This window comes from Suricata suricatta, chromosome 2, assembly GCF_006229205.1.
Source record: "Suricata suricatta isolate VVHF042 chromosome 2, meerkat_22Aug2017_6uvM2_HiC, whole genome shotgun sequence".
NCBI lineage: Eukaryota > Metazoa > Chordata > Mammalia > Carnivora > Herpestidae > Suricata > Suricata suricatta.
Window position 1 is genome coordinate 22,791,295 of NC_043701.1, and position 19,529 is coordinate 22,810,823.

General features: G+C 40.6%; 1 protein-coding gene across 1 annotated transcript in view; it reads left to right on the forward strand.

Moving 5' to 3' along the window:
* Nucleotides 1-19,529, forward strand: part of TNPO3 (transportin 3) — a 77,859-nt gene that overhangs the window by 57,057 nt on the left and 1,273 nt on the right. The window contains exons 16-21 of the mRNA XM_029918064.1: nt 2,904-3,020; nt 4,313-4,407; nt 5,976-6,132; nt 6,939-7,106; nt 11,853-11,965; nt 18,001-18,092. Coding sequence (XP_029773924.1) covers nt 2,904-3,020; nt 4,313-4,407; nt 5,976-6,132; nt 6,939-7,106; nt 11,853-11,965; nt 18,001-18,061 — 711 coding nt within the window. The 3' untranslated portion in view covers nt 18,062-18,092. The remainder of the gene's footprint in view (nt 1-2,903; nt 3,021-4,312; nt 4,408-5,975; nt 6,133-6,938; nt 7,107-11,852; nt 11,966-18,000; nt 18,093-19,529) is intronic.

A 19,529-nucleotide genomic window follows, 5' to 3' on the forward strand; every position in this document is an offset into this window, starting at 1 on the left:
TGTGCAGGGTTTGACATAGGGGTCTTTAGAACAAAAACCCTGCTGATGAAATGAAACACTTTTGTACGTATTAAATACAAACTCAGAAATATTTGAAAGCAGTGAGTAGTGGTAAGTGTGTCGTCTCTGAGGGAAGCAGCCCGTAATCCATTCTGCGTAGTGAGAGTGTAAATAGTAACACAATCCTGCGGGAAGTTAGGAAAAGAGAATGACTGGGGGCGCCTGGGTGGCTCAGACGGTTAAGTGTCCGACTTTGGCTCAGGTCATGATCCAGGTCCATGAGTTTGAGCCCTGCACTGGGCTCTGTGCTGACAGCTCAGAGCCTGGAGCCTGCTTCAGATTTTGTGTCTCCCTCTCTCTCTGCCCCTTTCCCATTCATGCTCTGTCTCTCTCTGTCTCTCAAAAATAAATAAACATTAAAAAAAAAAGTAAAATACCATTAAGGAAAAGAGAATGACTTTAATGCACAGCTCTTCCATACCATTGCTAGCCATTTTTATACTAATTTTCTTTCTAAAAATGGGTCCTGTTGGGATGTGTGGCTCAGTTGGTTGTGTGACTCTTCTTGGTTTTGGTTCAGATCATGATCCCAGGGTTCAAGCCCCACTTTGGGCTCCTTGCTGAGCATGGAGTCTGCTTAAGATTCTCTCTCCATGCCCATCTCCCCGACTCATGCTCTCTCAAAGAAAAATATGTGTCCTGTCAAAATTTGCTGTTTCTTGGCCCAAAGAGATTTTTTCTTTAATCTCAACTACGGTTGGTCACATAAGTCTGTTATTTGTCAAGAAATAAGTTTGACTCTTTTATTTTTCTTAATGTTCATTTGTTTGTTTTGAGAGAGAGAAAGAGAGAGTATGTGAGCAGGATGAGGCAGACAGATAGAAGGAGAGAGAGAATCCCAAACAGACTCCACGCTTCAGCACAGAGCCCAACACGGGATTCAGTCTCACAAACCATGAGATCATGATCTGAGCCAAAATCAAGAGTCAGATGCTTAACCAACTGAGCCACCCATAACCCCCAAGTTTGACTCTTTTAATGACAAAGATTGATAGGTAATTAACAATGGTGTGATTCACTGTATGACATTCTATAAGATCATATTCACATCAAGAACTACTCTGTATGAGATGCCTGTAACTAGTAACTTAGATCACTAAGTAATTCTTAACTAATTAAGATGTTAACCTTACAGCAGAGCCAGGACTAGATTGAGGCAAGTGAGGTGACATATGTACAATAGTAAGAGAGGCAAGACAAAGTGTCAACCTTGCATTTGCAGTGCTTGGAGTAACTGCCTACCAGCTGCCATATGCATATATAGCCTTGCCTCCTTCATATTGTAGATTTGAGTGAAGTTTGCATTTACTGTACCCTGACGGTGCCATATGTTTGCACTGCATATGTTCCCACCTTTGGTTAAGTGTCCCTTTTAGTGTAATACATTCTGGGTCTATAACTTGATTTAAGGGCCTCCCGCATATTTTTATAAATCTAGTTTTACTAAGAAGAGTTAGCCATGCTTATTCATTTAAGTATTCTCTATTGGCCATTTTTGTGCTACTGTGGCAAATTTATATAGACAGACCGTAGGGCCCGCAAAGTCTAAAATATTTTACTATCCGGCCCTTTAAGAAAAAGCTTGCCAGCTCCTGGCTTAATCATTCATTAAGTAGTAGAGCATACAGTTGAGTATACACTACTGAACAGATTCATAGCTTCCATCACATGCCCATTCCATGGTATATGCTAGTTTCAGTTCCTTTATCTGTTAGCCCCTACCACATCATTGAGTTGAATTTATATAATACAATCAATACATATGTTGAGATGGGATTTTAAATATATGAGATCCAGGTATCTTGATTGAGAACACTGTATTTTTACTTTAAATAGGGGGGTTTAGGAGCAACCCAAAATTTAAACAGTGCTTTCACAATCTCCTTCAGGATGAGGGTGTTTGGTTTTTTAGCCCTGCTATAGCTCTATATGCTTTTTTTTTCTTTTTCTTTTTTTTTTTTATACAAAGGATCCCCTTTTAAAAAAATTTTTTTTTAATGTTTTATTTATTTTTGATATAGAGAGAGACAGAGCATGAGAGGGGGAGGGACAGAGAGAGAAGGAGACACAGAACCAGAAGCAGGCTCCAGGCTCTGAGCTAGGGGTCAGCACAGAGCCCAACGCGGGGCTCGAACCCACTAACATGAGATCTGACCTGAGCCAAAGTCCGACGCTTAACCGACTGAGCCACTCAGGCACCCCTGCTTTTTTTTTTCTTAAGAGATAATCTTTAAGGCAAACAGGAACAACCTTTAGGTGTTGGGATTTATGCTAGGGGTTATGCAAAATAGCTTGGTGATAGCATCCTAATGGCTTCCAGCTTGATGTATTATGCAACTCTCTTACAGCATTTTTTTTGGAAGATAAAAAGGTCAAAGGCTTGATAAGGACTTTAAAGAGAGTACTTGAAAATTATTGGTGAATTGAGCCATGTGTTTTAGAAAATGTTGCCTGGGCGCCTGGGTGGCTCAGTTAGTTGAGCGTCCGACTTCAGCTCGGGTCATGAGCTCACGGTTTGTGAGTTCGAGCCCCACATCAGGCTCTGTGCTGACAGCTCAGAGCCTGGAGCCTGTCTTCGGATTCTGTGTCTCCTTCTGTCTCTGACCCTCCCCTGCTCATGCTGTCTGTCTGTCTCTGTCTCTGTCTCTGTCTCTCTCTCTCAAAAATAAATAAAAAACATTAAAAAAAAAAACAAAGAAAATGTTGCCAACAAGCTTTACTATATTGTTTTAAAGAGAAGAAACTACTCTGTCTCTGAATTTCTTTCTTCAGACAGTTTCCTACATTGATACTTTTTGGTGGGGGGGTAAAAGAATTGAATTAACTGGTTTCTCCCTTGGCAGATGGTGAACGTATACCATGTACATCAGCACTCCTGTTTCCTGTACCTTGGCAGTATCCTTGTGGATGAATATGGCATGGAAGAGGGCTGTCGGCAGGGACTACTAGACATGCTCCAGGTCTGTTTTCCCGGGGCAGTATCTTGGAGGGTCTGAAGGCCTAGCAGTGTGTTCTTCACCATGTCTTGAATTCTCTTGCTTCTCTATGTCTCTCCTCCAGGTGTGTTGATTTCCTAATAACAGAGAGGTAGAAACTTTTTTTTTAATGTTTATTTATTTTTGAGAGAGAGAGGAATATCATGAATGAGGGAAGTGCAGAGAGAAAGGGAGACACAGAATCTGAAGCAGCCTCCAGGCTCTGAGCTGTCAGCACAGAACCCCACTTGGGGCTTGAACTCACTAACCGTGAGATCGTGATGTGGGCTGAAGTCAGACGCTTAACTGACTGAACTACCTAGGTGCCCCGGGAGGTAGAAAGTTTCTAGTTGTTCTCCACACAGACATGCTTAGAAGAATGAGAGATTGACCATATGAATATAAAGACCATTACAGCTATTACTGCCTAACTTATACTCTCTAGAGATACAGTCTTTTGAGGGGTGGAGAAGGGAACAAATGGACATAAAACAAAGGATCTCTAAGCTCAAGCATGATTCTGTTTTTAATTCCATGCCTGGAACAATTAGTGAACTAGCTCACTTGGCAGGGATGGTGTTAGGGTAAATAGCAAGCATTGGGAAAGGCTCCTGATGTATTGCTTTTTCCCCCTCTAGTCATAGGGAGGAAAATAAATTAGGGAGTTAAATTATGATGCTCTTTTATCAAAATTCTAAAAAATTAATCTACTCTCTTAGTGGACCAGACCATATGTAGTACATAAGCAGTCTTTACTTTCAGAAACTTCTTTGAGAGGACATCTTTCCAGTGTCATCAACTAAAATCGACACTCAACCCTTTCTGAAATGTAGACTTCATATGTAAAAAACTATCAACTAGAAAGATTTCTGTCTTCCTTTTCTTGAATTGATTTTCTTTCTTTTTTTATTTTTATTTTTTAATTTTTATTTATTTATTTTTTTTGAGAGAGACAGAGACAGAGTGTAAGCAGGGGAGAGGCAGAGAGGGGAGGATACACAGAATCAGAAGCAGGCTCCAGGCTCTGAGCTGTCAGCACAGAGCCTGATATGGGGCTTGAACGCATGAACCATGAGATCATGACCTGAGCTGAAGTCGGCTGCTTAACCCCCTAAGCCATCCAGGTGCCCCTTGAACTGATTTTCATTAAAGTCGTCTTCTTTTCCTATTCATTCTTCCCCCCTTTGTTCTTTTGTGTATATTGTGATATTTAACAAGTCTGAAATGCTGTTGCATTATATACAAGTGTTTATTTTAAAATCACTGTTCTGTTTTAGGCATTGTGCATCCCCACCTTTCAGCTGTTAGAACAGCAGAATGGGCTCCAGAATCACCCTGACACCGTAGATGACCTGTTCAGGCTGGCCACCAGGTCAGTCCTTCTGAAGAGCAACCCTTTCTTTTATTGCTCATCCCCATCCCTGCTTTGTCTTGTCACATAACACGTGACTGTTTGCTTCCCTATAAAATGAGTTAAGTGGAGTAGAGGTAGGTTAGTGATTCACAGCCCAGAGTTAAACTGTGAGCTGAAATAACCCTGCACATGAGGAAGAGGAGTTGGATGGGAGCAGGAGAAAGCAGCTGGGTTTCTGTCACAAAGGAGGGAACACGCACAAGACAATAAAACCAGCTTTGTAAAAATATTTGACTGGAAAATCTCCAGAATCCCTGTGGTTTTAACTTTTTATGCTGCTGTGATGTCTTGCTTCACTTCAGATTTTTCCTTGAAGAAGCTTGTCATCCTTTAGATATAATTATATCTAGGAGCAAAAGCTTTTAGGATTTTAAGGTGCCTTAGAAGTTATCTTGTTCTGCACTTTCCAGTTCTGCCCCAGCCTTCCACCCCAATTATTGCTTAAATTCCTTTTACCAATAACACTGATGATACTCCTAACACTGAAGGGATATTATTATTACTTCTTTAGTCCCTAGATAAAGAATTGAACCAAGTCAGTTAGTGAACATAAAAGCTTTTTTTTTTTAATTAATTTTTTAAAGTTCATTTATTTATTTTGAGAGAGACAGGGAGAATCCTAAGCAGGCTCCACACTGTCAGCACAGAGTCTGACTTGGGGCTCAAACTCCTGAAACTGTGAGATCATGACCTGAGCTGAACTCAAGAGTCAGATGCTTAACCAGCTGAGCCACCCAGGCACCTTGACCATAAAATCATTTAAAAATTATTTAAAATAAATTGTTATATATAATTATACATGTAATATATATTTTATCACTTACAAATCCAAAGTAGTATTGACTATTTTGTCTCAGGATTAAATACCGAACACTTTTTTGGTTAGTTTTTGGACAACCTTTGTTGTTGGTGGTGTTGAGATGAGAGAACTGTTGGGCGAGCTGTCCAGTCTCTGTTTTCCCAGTGTCTGTTCCATGAAAAACCAATTCCCCAGAGATGCTCTTTGCACAAATACTTACCTGGTGAAATAAATTTAGAAAACATAGTATCTTTTTCATGACGTTTCTCCATGTACATTAAAGGATCTGAGAAATTTTATGGGAAATTGAGTAGAAAGTTTAGGAAGTTCCTGTATACCCACTGCACCACTCCCTCCTCCAGCCTCCACAGCCTTCCTCATGATCATCATTCCCACCAGTGTGGTCTGTTTTTTGGAATTGATTATCCTGTATTAGCACATCATTATCACCCAGAGTCCATAATTTACATTAGGATTCATTCTTGGTGGTGCACCTTGTATGGGTTTGGACAGATGTATAATGACATGTATCCACCATTATAATATCACATGGAATGTTTCAATATCCTAAAATTCCCTGTGCTCCACCTATTCAGCCCTCCCTCACCCACTCCCCTTAGCAACCACTGACCTTTTCTACTGTCTCCATCTATAATTTGGCTTTTTGCTCTGGCTGCTTTTAGAGCCTAATCCTGTCATTTATACCTAGCCTGTCTTTCCAACCCAGGTTTATTCAGCGTAGTCCTGTTACCTTGCTGCGGAGCCAAGTGGTCATCCCCATCTTGCAGTGGGCCATTGCCTCTACTACCCTGGACCACCGGGATGCCAATTGTAGTGTCATGAGGTTCCTACGAGACCTCATCCATACAGGGGTAGCCAATGATGTAAGTATAAACATTGGACCTTTCTACTTTGTAACTCATCACCTTGTTATATCTTCTTCTCATTTCTTAGGGGAAAACCAGCTTCTCCTTATTTGATCTGTATTTGATACCATTCACTACCCAAAACAGCATCTACTAAGTGCCATAAGCTGTATAAAACAGTCTAAGAGTATTTTAGCTCCCATTGTCATTCATTCAGTATTTAGTTGAAGAGATAAATAGATACAAAGATTTAAACAACAATAAGGTAGTATGGATTTCCAGATGAGTGATAAAAGTCATGATTGCTATGAAATCAGAGGAGGGAAAGCTTTTTGGTCAGAAGTAGATTGGAAGTGGGTTAATCTCTGGAAGAGGAGAGACCTCAGTGGGGCCGTTAGGTACAGGTAGAATTTGGATGGATTAGAGAAGGGAAGATAATCTTAACTGGGACATAAATCCTAATCAGAGAAAGTCAGGATAGTACTAAGTATGTTAGACAATTAAAATACCTGTTTGGCTGGAGTAGTAAAATGGTTGACAAAATATTCAAAGGTAGATTTGGGTAAAGGTGGAATAGAATTGAAGGTAAGAGAGTGGAGAAATAAGCCACTCTTTGGGCTAATTATTTAAGAAACTAGAAGTGAAAAGCAGTTTATAAGAAGTTATTTTTTCCAAGATATTAGAAATATATGTATATTCAAAGACTATAAGAAGGAAGAAAATGCGTTTTTGAATCCAGCTCTTACATATACACTTCCTTCTTCAGGAATTACTAAGTGGGAAGTTGAAATTAGAACAAATCTTTTGCTCTTATTTCCTTATAGCATGAAGAAGATTTTGAATTACGGAAAGAACTGATTGGACAGGTGATGAACCAGCTTGGACAGCAACTTGTCAGCCAGCTGCTCCACACCTGCTGCTTCTGTCTCCCTCCCTACACCCTCCCAGACGTGGCCGAAGTGCTCTGGGAGATCATGCAGGTTGACAGACCGGTAAGATTGTTTTCATGAAGAACCCATTCTCACAGTTCTAAACTTTGGTTCTGGGAGGCCAACTATAACTTTGGAACCAGCCCTGTTGTATATCCATGGAGCCTAATCTAGGCATATTACTGTTTGATTTATTAGGTGAAGGGGCCTATAGAAGGCCAGTAGTTCATTATTAGGTTTTTGAAAGTATGTTTGTGTCACTGTCAGAGGGTTTATATCCCCTGAAGTGCATAGTAAGCTTTGAATTCAGCTATGTGGCTGGCCACTGAGAAATTTATTCGCTTGTGAGAGATGCCCATATATCAGTTATATAGTGTTAGAGGTTATTCAAGAAGTGTTAATTTACTTCAAGCTCCTTAGATAGCACTGTATGATTTTCCTTGGTAATAAATCTAGCCAGAGCATTTGGGGATATAGAAATATAAAATTAGCTCACAATATGCACTTGGATTTGTTTCTCCTTTGGATTAATTTGCATCTTATTTCAATTCTTGCACCAGCTCATTTATCACCTGAGCGTGGAAAGTTTTTAGGCTATCCAGTAACATCCAAGTAATTTTAGTATGGGCCACATGATCATAAATCAGGGTTATTTGTACTGCATGAAAGTTTTGAGCAGAGTGGTAAAAGTATATATATATATATACATTTTTTTATATATATATATAGCCAGTATACTAGGATATGTAATTTTTAATATTAATATAAAAGCAGTTCAGAAAAGTACATAGTTGGTTCTAGTTAAAGTGAGCTGTCTTCCAGAACCACAGAAAATTCCAGGTATACAAATTTATTGTAACCTTTAAGTCCATGTACATCTTAATGTTGTCTCCTGCTTTGTATCATTGATGGCAATTGTTAGTTTCAATTTCAGCAATTTCACAGAACCAAAGTATACTTTTACTGTTAGAATCTCATGTCACTGAGGGGCACCTGGGTGGCTCACTTGGGTAATGATCCAGTTTTGGCTCAGGTCATGATCTTGTAATTCATGAGTTCGAGGCCCCACATTAGGCTCTATGCTGACAGCTCAGAGCCCAGAACTTGCTTCAGATTCTGTGTCTCCCTCTCTTTCTGCCCCCCAACACCCACTTGTACTCTCTCAAAAAGAAACATTAAAAACATTTTTTTAATTTAAAAAAAGAATCTCATATCACCAAGCTGAAAGTTCTGCCTTCAATTTATGTATTCATTTCCAAAATTCAGTCATTAGTGTATATTGCCTTAGCATATGCTTTACATGATCTTTGGTTCAATCAAACAAAAGACAGTCGTATGTAAGACAGATGCTTAATAACTTTTTAACATTTTCTTTATACTTCAGAAACAGTCACATGAACTTTAATTTTTTTTTAATGTTTATTTTTGAGAGACAGAGTACAACCTGGGGAGGGGGCAGAGAGAGAGGGAGACATAGAATTCAAAGCAGGCTCCAGTCTCCGAGCTGTCAGCACAGAGCCCCATGAGGGGCTCGAACTCAAGAAGCATGAGATTGGCTCAGTCCGTTGAGCATCCAACTTCAGCTCAGGTCATGATCACACAGTCATGGGTTCGAGCCCTGCATCGGGGTCTGTGCTGACAGTTCAGAGCCTGGAGCCTGCTTCAGATTCTGTGTCTCCCTCTCTCTATGCTCCCCCTCCCCACTCACTCTCTGTCTCTGTCTCTCAAAATAAAATAAATATATAAAAAATTTTTTTATTAAAAAAAAAAAAGAAGCAGCAGCATGAGATCACAACCTGAGCCAAAGTCAAACGCTTAACTGCCTTGAGCTACCCAGGCGTCCCTGAACTTTAGTTTTTTTTAGTTTTTACATATCAAACTCTAAGGTTCCTATGTGACTTTGGTTACATCAGATAACTGCAGTTCTTCCACATGAGCTCACGTGCTTCAGGAATAAATAGTGTCTATAGTTCCTATTACTGGTGCTCAGTGTGTTCTGTTTCAAATCTTACACAGCAGTATTTTTGTATTTTCCTGAAGAACGTACTCAGCCCCTCAAGACCAACAAGTTTAATTCCAGAAGTCATTGACATGAGAAAAACAATTTCCATGCTTTTTCACTTTTTAGCAAATATACCTGGTTCCCAAATAACAGAAAACTTACTTTGTAAATTTAACTTTATAAAGACATTCTTGATTTCTAAACATGTGGTTATGTGCTAACAGAAGAAAATTAGAACAGCAAGGTTAAGCAGGAACAGAAACCAGATAGCCATGAACCTTTAAGAGTTCGGTGTGTAAACACCTACAGAATGTGTGTCAAGAAATTTAAAGTGATTGTTTTTCTATAAATATCAACCTAAAACTGAGTTTTTGTAAAGGAACTCTTACATAAATTTGGGTTGTCTGTACCCTGACAACTGATTAAAATTCTAATGATGTAAGCCCAGAGAAAATTTACATTCTTCTTCTTTATTTTTTTTTACATTTTTTTAATGTTTAAAATTTTTTTTACTTTTTGAGAGCACAAGCAAGAGAGGGAGACACAGAAACTGAAGCAGGCTCCAGGCTCTGAGTTAGCTGTCAGCACAGAGCCCGACACGGGGCTCGAACCCACAAACCATGAGATCATGACCTGAGCTGAAGCCAGACGCTTAACCGACTGAGCCACCCAGGCACCCCCCTTTTTTTTCTTTTTAAGTTTATTTATTTGTTTTTGAGAGAGAAAGAGAGAGAGAGAACAGGTGGTGGGGAAGGGACAGACTTTCAAGCAGGCTGCGTACTTGGCAGAGCCCAATGTGGAGTTCGATCTCACAACTGCAGGATTCTTACCTGAACCGATCTCAAGTCAGATACTCCCATCGACTAAGCCACCTAGGCACTGAAAATTTGCAATCTTGAACACTTTCATAGTCATACCGATTTCAAAATTCAGCACACAAATTCTTCAATTTCATTTTAATATTTTTTAATTTATTTTTGAGAGAGAGACAGCACGAGCAGGGGAGGGTCAGAGAGAGGAGACACAAAATCCAAAGACAGCCACAAATTCTTCCAGAGAAGATGGCATACCAGCTTTGTTGCTTGACTTGAATAAACTATATAAACCCTTACCTCTGTTCCTCCTTTCCTTTGTTGGATACCCATCTGGCAAATTTATTCGGTGTTTACAACCATATTTCTCAGATGATGATGAAACCTATTGTGTGCTAGCTAATTAGTTTTTGCTTTTTAGTTTGGTTTCTTGTTTTTTTTTTTTTTTTTTTTTTAATGTTTGTTTATTTTTGAGTGAGAGAGAGAGTACAAGCTGGGGAAGGGCAAAGGGAGAGGGAGACCTAGAACCTGAAGCAGGCTCCAGGCTCTGAGCTGTCAGCACAGAGCCTGACGCGGGCTCAAACCCAAGAACTGTGAGATCATGACCTGAGCCAAAGTTGGATGCTTAATCAACTGAACCACCCAGGTGTCCTGTTTCTTACTGTTCTTGTTTGAGAGAGATACTTCTTAAGCATTTATAATGGAATGTTTAGTTTTGCTCTGGTTTGTTATCATAAATCAACATATTAGGAGGATATATAATGTTAAAAATTTGGGTTATAGGGGCGCTTAGGTGGCTCAAGTCAGTTAAGCATCCAACTTCGGCTCAGGTCATGATCTCACGGTTCGTGGGTTCGGGCCCCGTGTCGGGCTCTGTGCTGACAGCTAGCTCAGAGCCTGGAGCCTGTCTTCGGATTCTGTGTCCTCCCTCTGTCTCTGACCCTCCCTTGCTCATGCTGTCTCTCTCTCAAAAACAAAGAAAACATTAAAAAAAATTTTTTTTAAATTTTGTTATAAAAATGGTTATCTTCCTGCTGAAATATGGCCAAAGTATACATCATACTTAAGAAAGGCATGGAAAATTAGAGGGAACTCCAAGAAGAATAGCTAATTGAAAATAAAAACCCAGAGGAAATCTCTAGAATTTAGATTTTTTTAAAATAGCAACCAGAGTGAGCCACAAAATTTTCTGGCTCAAAAGTACGGGCATGTATCACAAAGGAGTGACTGGAAATGACTGTTCTCCTAAGAGAGCTGCCCTTAAAATCCTTAAGACTCTGGATTCATATTATATTAATGTGCATATAATTTTGACATGTTTGCTTACTGTACTTTTTGTCTTTGCTTTTTGTGGTACTGAACTTTTGCTGTGAATTGCCTTTGACCTTTTCACTCGAGTTTTCTGGCAGCAGTTTAATTTTTTGAAATTATAAAGTTTAACTTCTGGCAGAAGTCATAGGAACAGAACAATAGCATCATCCAGAAAAGACTTCACTTTCCAAGGTAGAAGGGCTTTTTCTGAAATGATGCTTGCTGCTACCTCTTTAAATGGAAGTCTAGGGGCACCTGGGTGGCTCAGTTGGTTAAGCGTCCGGCTTCGGCTCAGATCATGATCTCACGGTTCGTGGGTTCGAGCCCCGCATCAGGCTCTGTGCTGACCGCTAGCTCAGAGCCTGGAGCCTGTCTTCAGATCCTGTGACACCTTCTCTCACTGACCCTCCCCTGCTCACACTGTCTCTCTCTGTCTCTCAAAAATAAATAAAAACATTAAAAAAAAAAATGGGAGTCTAGGTTTGCCTTCCTTTGCAGACTATTCCAAACCCCAGAGGGTTGAAAGGCCTAAAGAGAGTAGTGCTTTTGTTAATTCTTTTACTTGTTTCCAAGTCTGGAAAAGCCAATTCTGCTAAGAAAAACCTGTGAGTCTTTGTTACTACTTGTAGGGTCCAATTGAGTAAGTTATCTCCTCTTAAAACTCTTACCCTCTACTCTGCACAGACTTTTTGTCGATGGTTAGAGAATTCCTTGAAAGGTTTGCCAAAGGAGACAACTGTGGGAGCTGTCACGGTGACGCACAAACAGCTTACAGATTTCCACAAGCAAGTCACTAGGTGAGTGATGTGGGTTTGGGGGGGGGGGTTGTTTTTTTAAGAAATGTGAACAGAAGCAGGAGTGTGCAGAAAAAAAAATATCTTTGTTTCTTATACCAAATTTACCTAAGAGTATATTTCTTATGTGCCTTTGTAAACTCACAATTTATTGTCTGTTTACATTGAATTGCACAAATTGGCATTAGAAAGTAGTCTGAGGGCGGGCAGGAGGGAATATCATGATGCTGTATAGGTGTGCATCAGTTTTTCTCTATAAGTGTATTAACTGGTGTAAGATCTTAATGGGTAAGTGGAAGCATTATTTCTTCCAAAAGAAAAATGCATTAAGCAGCCCACTGCCTTTCATAAAATCTATCTTTATCTTTAGGAAGTCCTTCTCTGTTCTCATCCATATTCAGGGGTCAGGAATACAGATATGAAAAGGTGAAGCATTAGTTGTGAAACATGGATGGTGTAAGCTGCAGTGAATTGGAAATTTTTCACCACCCCTAAAGATACTGAAATTCTAATATTTTGAGAGACAGGGAGCGCGCACATGTGCGTGAGCAGGGGAGAGGCAGTGAGAGAGAATCCCAAGCAGCACAGAACCTGACATGGGGCTCGATCTCACCAACAATGAGCTCATGACCTGAGCCAAAATCAAGAGTGAGACACTTAACAAACTGAGCCACACAGCTCAGTTTTGACTTACATTCATACAGTTGTGGAATGATTTATAGCTCTGAGAATGTGTGTTACATAAGAATATGTGTGTTACATTAGAATATTGGAAATATTCTAATTGTCCATCAAGAAAGAATAATTAATAGAATATAACTAGGTAGGTACTGAAAAAAGATGCAAGAATATGCATGTGATGAAAGTATATGATAAAGGGGAAAAAAGTAACAGTATCATGTAACCCAACTTGTACTGATGATTTTTAAAATTTTTGAATTGTGATAAAATACTATAGCATTTACTGTTTTAACCATTCTTAAGTGTACTGTTCATAGTGTTAAGTACATTCACATTGTGCAATTTCCAGAATTTTTTTCATCTTGTAAAACTTAAACTATAACCGTTAAACAACTCCCTCTCCTCCCATTCCCTAGTCCCCAGCAACCATTATTCTCCTTTCTGTTTCTATGATTAGGCTTCCCTAGATATTTCACTAAGTGAAATCATACAGTATTTGTCCTTTTGTGACTCACTTAGCATACTGTTCTCAAGGTTCATCCATGTTGTAGCATGTGTCAGAATTTCCTTCCTTTTTAAGGTTGAAAAACATTCCATTTTATGTATATACCACATTTATTTAATCTGTTGATGGCCATTTGGGTTACTTCTGCCTCTTGGCTATTGTAAGTAATGCTGCTGTGAACATGAGTGTACAAATATCTCTTCAAGACCCTGCTTTCAGTTCTTTTGAATTTGAATTCCTGACCCTGTCTTTTTCCCCCACTGAATGGTCTTGGTACATTTATTGAAAATCACTTGAGTGTATATGTGAGGGGTTTATTTTGGGGCCCTCTCCTCTGTTCTTTTGATCTCTTTGCCTTTATGTGAGTATCATACTATTTTGATTGCTATGGCTTTGTAGTCAGGCTCTGAGCTGTCTGCATAGAACCCAACAGGGGGCTCGACCCCATGAACTGTGAGATCATAACCTGATCTGAAGTCAGACACTCAACCGACTGAGCCACCCAGGAGACTCCCCCCGCCCCCTTTTAAAGTAATCTCTGCACCCGGTGTGGGGCATGAATTCATAATCCTGAGATCAGGAGTTGGATGGTCTGTTGGCTGAGCCAGCCACATGCACCTCAACCTGAACTTTTATTTATTTATTTATTTGGGGAGTGGGGGAGGGGCAGAGAATCTCAAGCAGGCTCTGTGCAGTCAGCTCGGGGCTTGAACTCACACACACACAAAAATTCATGTATCTTTATTTTTGAGAGAAAGAGAGACAGAGTGAGCAGGGAAGGAGCAGAGAGAGGGAGGCACAGAATCTGAAGCAGACTTTAGGCTCTGAGCTGTCAGCACAGAGCCCGACACAGGGCTCAAACCCATGAACTGTGAGATCATGACCTGCGTCGAAGTTGGATGCTTAACCAACTGAACCACACAAGCGTCCCTCAACTTGCACTTTTAAAAGCTGTTTTAGGGGCACCTGCGTGGCTTAGTCAGTTGGGTGTCCAACTTCGGCTCAGGTCATGATCTAACAGTTCGTGGGTTTGAACCCCACATCAGCCTCTGTGCTGACCATGTGGAGCCTGGAGCCTGCTTTGAGTTCTGTGTCTCCCTCTTTTTCTGCCTCTCCTCAACTCATGTTCTGTCTTTGTATCTATCTCTCTCTCAAAAATGAATAAACATTTAAAAAAATTAAAAGCTGTTTTATTATATATATTATAGATATGCATAGTAAATTTCTGGAAAGATATATAAGTAGGACCAGGATGGGAGTGGAGAGAAGACTTTAACTTTTTATTTCATAACTTTCTACTTTTTTCAGGAGCAGTAAAACCAGACCTAATTTTTAAAGGGGGGATAAAATAAATTTTAGGCCATGGTAACAGGGTTAATCTTCTTTTCTGAGACTTGATTTTATAATCCTGCTTTCCAAAATGGTTTATTTTCTCATCTCCCAGAGTTTCTCCAGTAATTTTGTTAATTTCTTAAAATCCCAAACCTATGAGTGCTGTTATTTTGTTGCTTACTAAGTGGCTTAACACCATGTCCCAAAAGTAACTGACTTTTGGCCATGGATCAAATGACATGCATGACTGAAAAATAGCATATGGCTACCTTCGTGACACATTTTGCCGGAAGAAGGGAATTTCCCCTCTTCTAGGTAGGTGTATATTGACTGGAATAACTTTACAAGATTATTTTCTTTTCACTGTGAATCTTCACAGTAGAAGTAGTTAGTATTCCACCTACAAGCTGTCTCAGAGGAGAGTGTGGCTTCTTCCCCCCTTCCCCCCCCCCATATGTATTCCATCTAGTATTGGTCAGTAGAAGGGCAGGATCACACTGGCTCTAATTTCCATAAAGCAAATGGGAGTTGGGGGAGAGAACCCTCAAAGGACTAGGCTTACAGTCAAGGCTCTTGGCTTGAATGTTGCCACTTACTGAACTTTAGCTTATTCATCTACAAAGTAGAGTTAGTAATACCCATCTTATTCACAAGGGTTATTATGAGATACCACATGGAAATCTGAAGATCTGTCATGTAGTAGGTGATCAGTGAATGTTAACTTTCTCTTCGGAAAAGAACCTGCCGGAATGTCATTATGCACTTGCAAAGCTAGCTGGAGCATGTCTCTTGCCAGCTCTAAGGCAACCACCCACACATTCTAAAATAAGTTTCCACCAAACCCATATTCCCTTCTCTGGGCTAATCTCTGACAGTCAAGATAGAGTAATACAGTCATGGAATTCCCTAATTTAAGGAGAATTGAGAGGTGCAGAAAAGGAACCCAAATAATGCAATGTTACGAACAAAAACATCTGTAATCTTTGCCCTGTGATAAGGGGAAATAAGATGCACTACGAACTTGGCCTACTTGATCTCTCATTGCTGAACAAGTTTTGCAGCTCCTTGTATAGTAGGCTGTGACAGTGGTGGGAAACGAATAGAAGATGTAATGTTAAGGTGCTAGAGAAAACGTTTGAGATTGCTCACCTCCTCATAGTAATTCTCTTTCTCTAGTATGCGTGTTGCCTGTGAACCTTCTGTTCCATGCATGACTCAGTCTCCCTTTTGGTTTTAAGGTCCTGTAACTCCTGCCTCAACATGCTGCTTTGTTTGCCATCCTAGCAGGGAGGGTAAACTGGTTCAGTTTCATTTCGGCAAGTCCAAGCCTGTTTTTCACATAGTAGTGGTAATTAATTAATTCCCTAACATCTTTAGTTGGTCAACTTGAAGAAATCTGGGGCTCTTCATTCTGAAATCATTCTTGCTCTCTAAGCACCACTAATTAGGACTAGAAGAAATCCTGCCATCATTTCCCATTTCTGTATGTTGGTATTTATTCTCTGACTCTTACCACTTGCATGCCGATCTCAAGAGCAGAAATGTTGAATAAACGAAGCATGGACACTAGCGTTAGAGGCCAGTATGGGGCTGTCTTTATGCTCAGGTTGTTAGTTGGAGGTTGGTTACTCTCCATTATTGAGCAGAACATTAGGTAAAAAGGGTTGCGTTTCTCAGCAAACCACTACTAGGATTATGGGGCTTGAGGAATGAAAAGTATTCAGAAGTATGGTGAAAGGATTGGGACTGTGGGACTGGAAGTCACAAAATAGAACCTAGAAAAATAGTGGACATTTTTCTTTTTTTAAAAATCCCTTTCTTTGGCCTTAATCACCAAGGAAGGACACATTACTCATCTGGCCGAAGCTCTGGACACCAGAGCAGGTGCCAGCAGGACGGGAGTGCAGCTGGGCTGGTCGGAGACGCTGGCCTCACCCCTCCTTCACTCTGGCTCCCCGCAATTCTCGGTGCTTGCATTTTGGTTTCGGCACTTTTTCTCTTGTGTCACGAGAGAGGTGAGGCATGGAGTTATCATTCTCTTTCAGATTAGACCAAGCCGTCTGGTTGAAGAAGGGTAGAATTTAAAACACATAAGGCTTTAGGATAGCAAAAGAATCTGAAGTCTCCATTGCTGTCCCATATTTAACTGTTTTCCTGTTGTCATAGTTCGTTATAATAGCATGCCTCACAGCGGCTTCTCTTGGGTTACATATCTTCTTTGTTTGTGACAGTGGAGGCATGAGCGATATGCTCTCCCCACCCAACTACTTCCTTTGTAGTCAGTACTCATTTGGAAATAGACTGCGGAAGGTAATGGTTGTATTGAAACATGTTAAATTCACAAATGGCAGAATTTCAGTAAAAGCAGAAGACTTCATCATTTTCATTACATGTTTAGGATGGAGAGAGGCTGGAAGAAAATTTGTAGGATATTTTGTTGAATCAAATCCTGGAGTCTAAATCAAGATTCATAATGATATTTCAGACCTTTAATGGTGGGGAAATCCAGATGTAGGCAGTAAGGGGATTGTTCTCATTCTACCTTCTTTTCTGTCATTGTTAGCAGTTCCTTCCCAGGTGTTTAGTCGTTAATAGAAGAAGAGAGCACTTTCTTCTGATGTTGAACCCTAGGTGGGAGGCTGTGTGGTCCCTGAGTTTTTCTGAGCCAAAGAGAGGGCCGAAGAAGAATGAGCATAGGAGGAAGTACTTCCTTTTCCACTATTTTTAGCTTAGCCTCATGTTTAGTTACCAACAATGGTTATGAAGACTGACCAGAAGAATGAAGTGAGCATCAACTGGTGTCTTGGTGACTATTTTGGATAAACAAGGCCCTTTGAAAAAACAGGGTCAAATGAAGATTGGCCCATTCAAACCCCATCTCAGTGCTTGCCTGATGACGGAGTCCGGCTTCCTCCTCCTCCCTTTCTACGTGCCTTAACCCTTTTCCTATCTCCTCTCCCTTCTCCTCCCACAAGAGGAAACCCTGAGCAGCCTGTTCAACTAGAAAATCGATGACTGATAGAGACTTAGTTGCTGGACTGGGCTTTATAAACAAAATCTGCCTTTGGAAAAGAACGAGGAAGCCAGGGTACTAAGTTAGCTCAGCTTGTAGAGTTAATATTATCAGCCTTAGGTGAATATGCTTGCTTTCTCATATTTATGTCAGGGACTTTAACCAAATATTGAACTGATTTAATCCTCCAAACATTATGAAATAGGTAATAGACTTGGCAACTGAAGCGAGTTGGTAACTCGCCCAAGAATGGTGGACCCAGGATTCAAACCTAGGCAGTTTTTCTCCATGTACTCTTTGGAAACCATACAGCTTATAATTATTCTCGTATGCAGTAGTTAATACTTGCCCTTGAGTTACAGAAAGATCAGAAGCAGTCAAGAGACAGTGGAGAGCGCTCCAGCCAGAGCCGAGATCATTCTCACTGAGCATCAGTGCTGCGGTGGTTTTTCAGCATATTATTTCTTTCTCCTCAGTCAGGGACCAACCTACCCTTTTCTTTTCTAGTGCTGAGGAATGTAAACAAGTTTGCTGGGCCTTGCGAGACTTCACCAGGTTGTTTCGATAGCTCACGCTCCTGCACTGTGCCTGTCACCCAGGTGAGTGTCCAGCTTTTCCCTGGCTGTCAGGAGTGCTTGGGGATGACATTGGTTTCAGTGCCTGCCTTGGGACTTATACTGTAGCTGGTCAGGAAAGATTTAAAGTTTAACATTGCCAAACAGCGAGGAGATGCATGGCCCTGATTTTCTTGGGCCAAGGCAGCCAGGAATTGTCAGCTTCCTTTGGATGCCATCTTCACCCCCACAGGAAAGTTATTGTAGAAAAGCTCAAAAGAAAAAATTCTCCTGTCATCTTCTTGCAGGCACTTTAGAATGGTAAATGTGTATGTTAAAGAAATAAACACTTTTTAACCTGGCTACTTTGGTGAAAACAGCGCTGACCTGAAGTTGACTGTGGTTACATGACACCGTTTTCCTAGAACTGACCTTCCAGATCAGTGAGCAAAGATACTTACCACTTTTATAGTCTGAATACTGAACTGCCAGGTTCTGACCAAGGCCAGAGGTATAGGAAAGGAGGTAGCCTCATTGTCTAGCTCTTGATCAGCCATTTTTCTCCATGTGCTTCCTAACTTCTTGTTCTGAGGTACAGCAAGAAGCTTAGCTGAGGTCACAGAGGACTGGGTAGTGGGATTTGGGTGCCAGTTTCTTGACTGAGAGAAGAAAGGCAGCTCTCCTCTTAAGCCCCACCTTTGATGTCTTAGGCAGAATTTATTCTCCCAGGAGGCAAAACGTGCAGCACCTTCCTGGCAGTTTCTGTCGTTAAATGCGTGCATAGATGAAGGTACTCTTCAGGCAGTGCCTCATCACACCAGAAATTACTTCTGAGCTTTGGTTCTTTAAAGATTAGTGATATTACTTGGGATCTTCAAGTTGTGTGGTGTTGATAACAGCTAACGGGTGCACCAGGCTTGTTAGTGGACAGCTGTGGATGTTCATGGCTGACCTATATGGTGCCTTTACTGTGTGTCAGGTGCTGGGCTCGGTGCTCCATGTATATTAACTAAGATAATCCTCAGCTGGTTCTCTGGGTTAGTTGCCTTTTTTATTCCCATTTTACAGGGGAATAGAGGCTCCAACTGCTAAATGATTTGTGTGATTGTCATAGTCAGTAATTGATAGAGCTGCAATTCAAGTGCGGACATTCTGGTGCCAGAGTCCTTACTTTTGACCACGGTACTTAATACTTTTACAGAGTACCTTCTTCATATAGACTAAATCAGTGGTTTTTAAACTTCTGTTAGTAAGCAAAGCCTTCCTTCAGAATAAACTCTTGCATGAAACTCCAGTATTTAAACAGTACTGACAAGTAGATACTTTGTGTGTTTGGGGTGGGTCGCCCGGATCTGTTGGTTCACTCTACCCCCAACATACATTCCCTAGTTTCCACCGCACACTCCAAATTAGAAAAGGGCTGCAGACGGTGTCACTAAAGCAGTAGCTCTCTTGAAATCACAAGTAAAAAATCCAACTTCC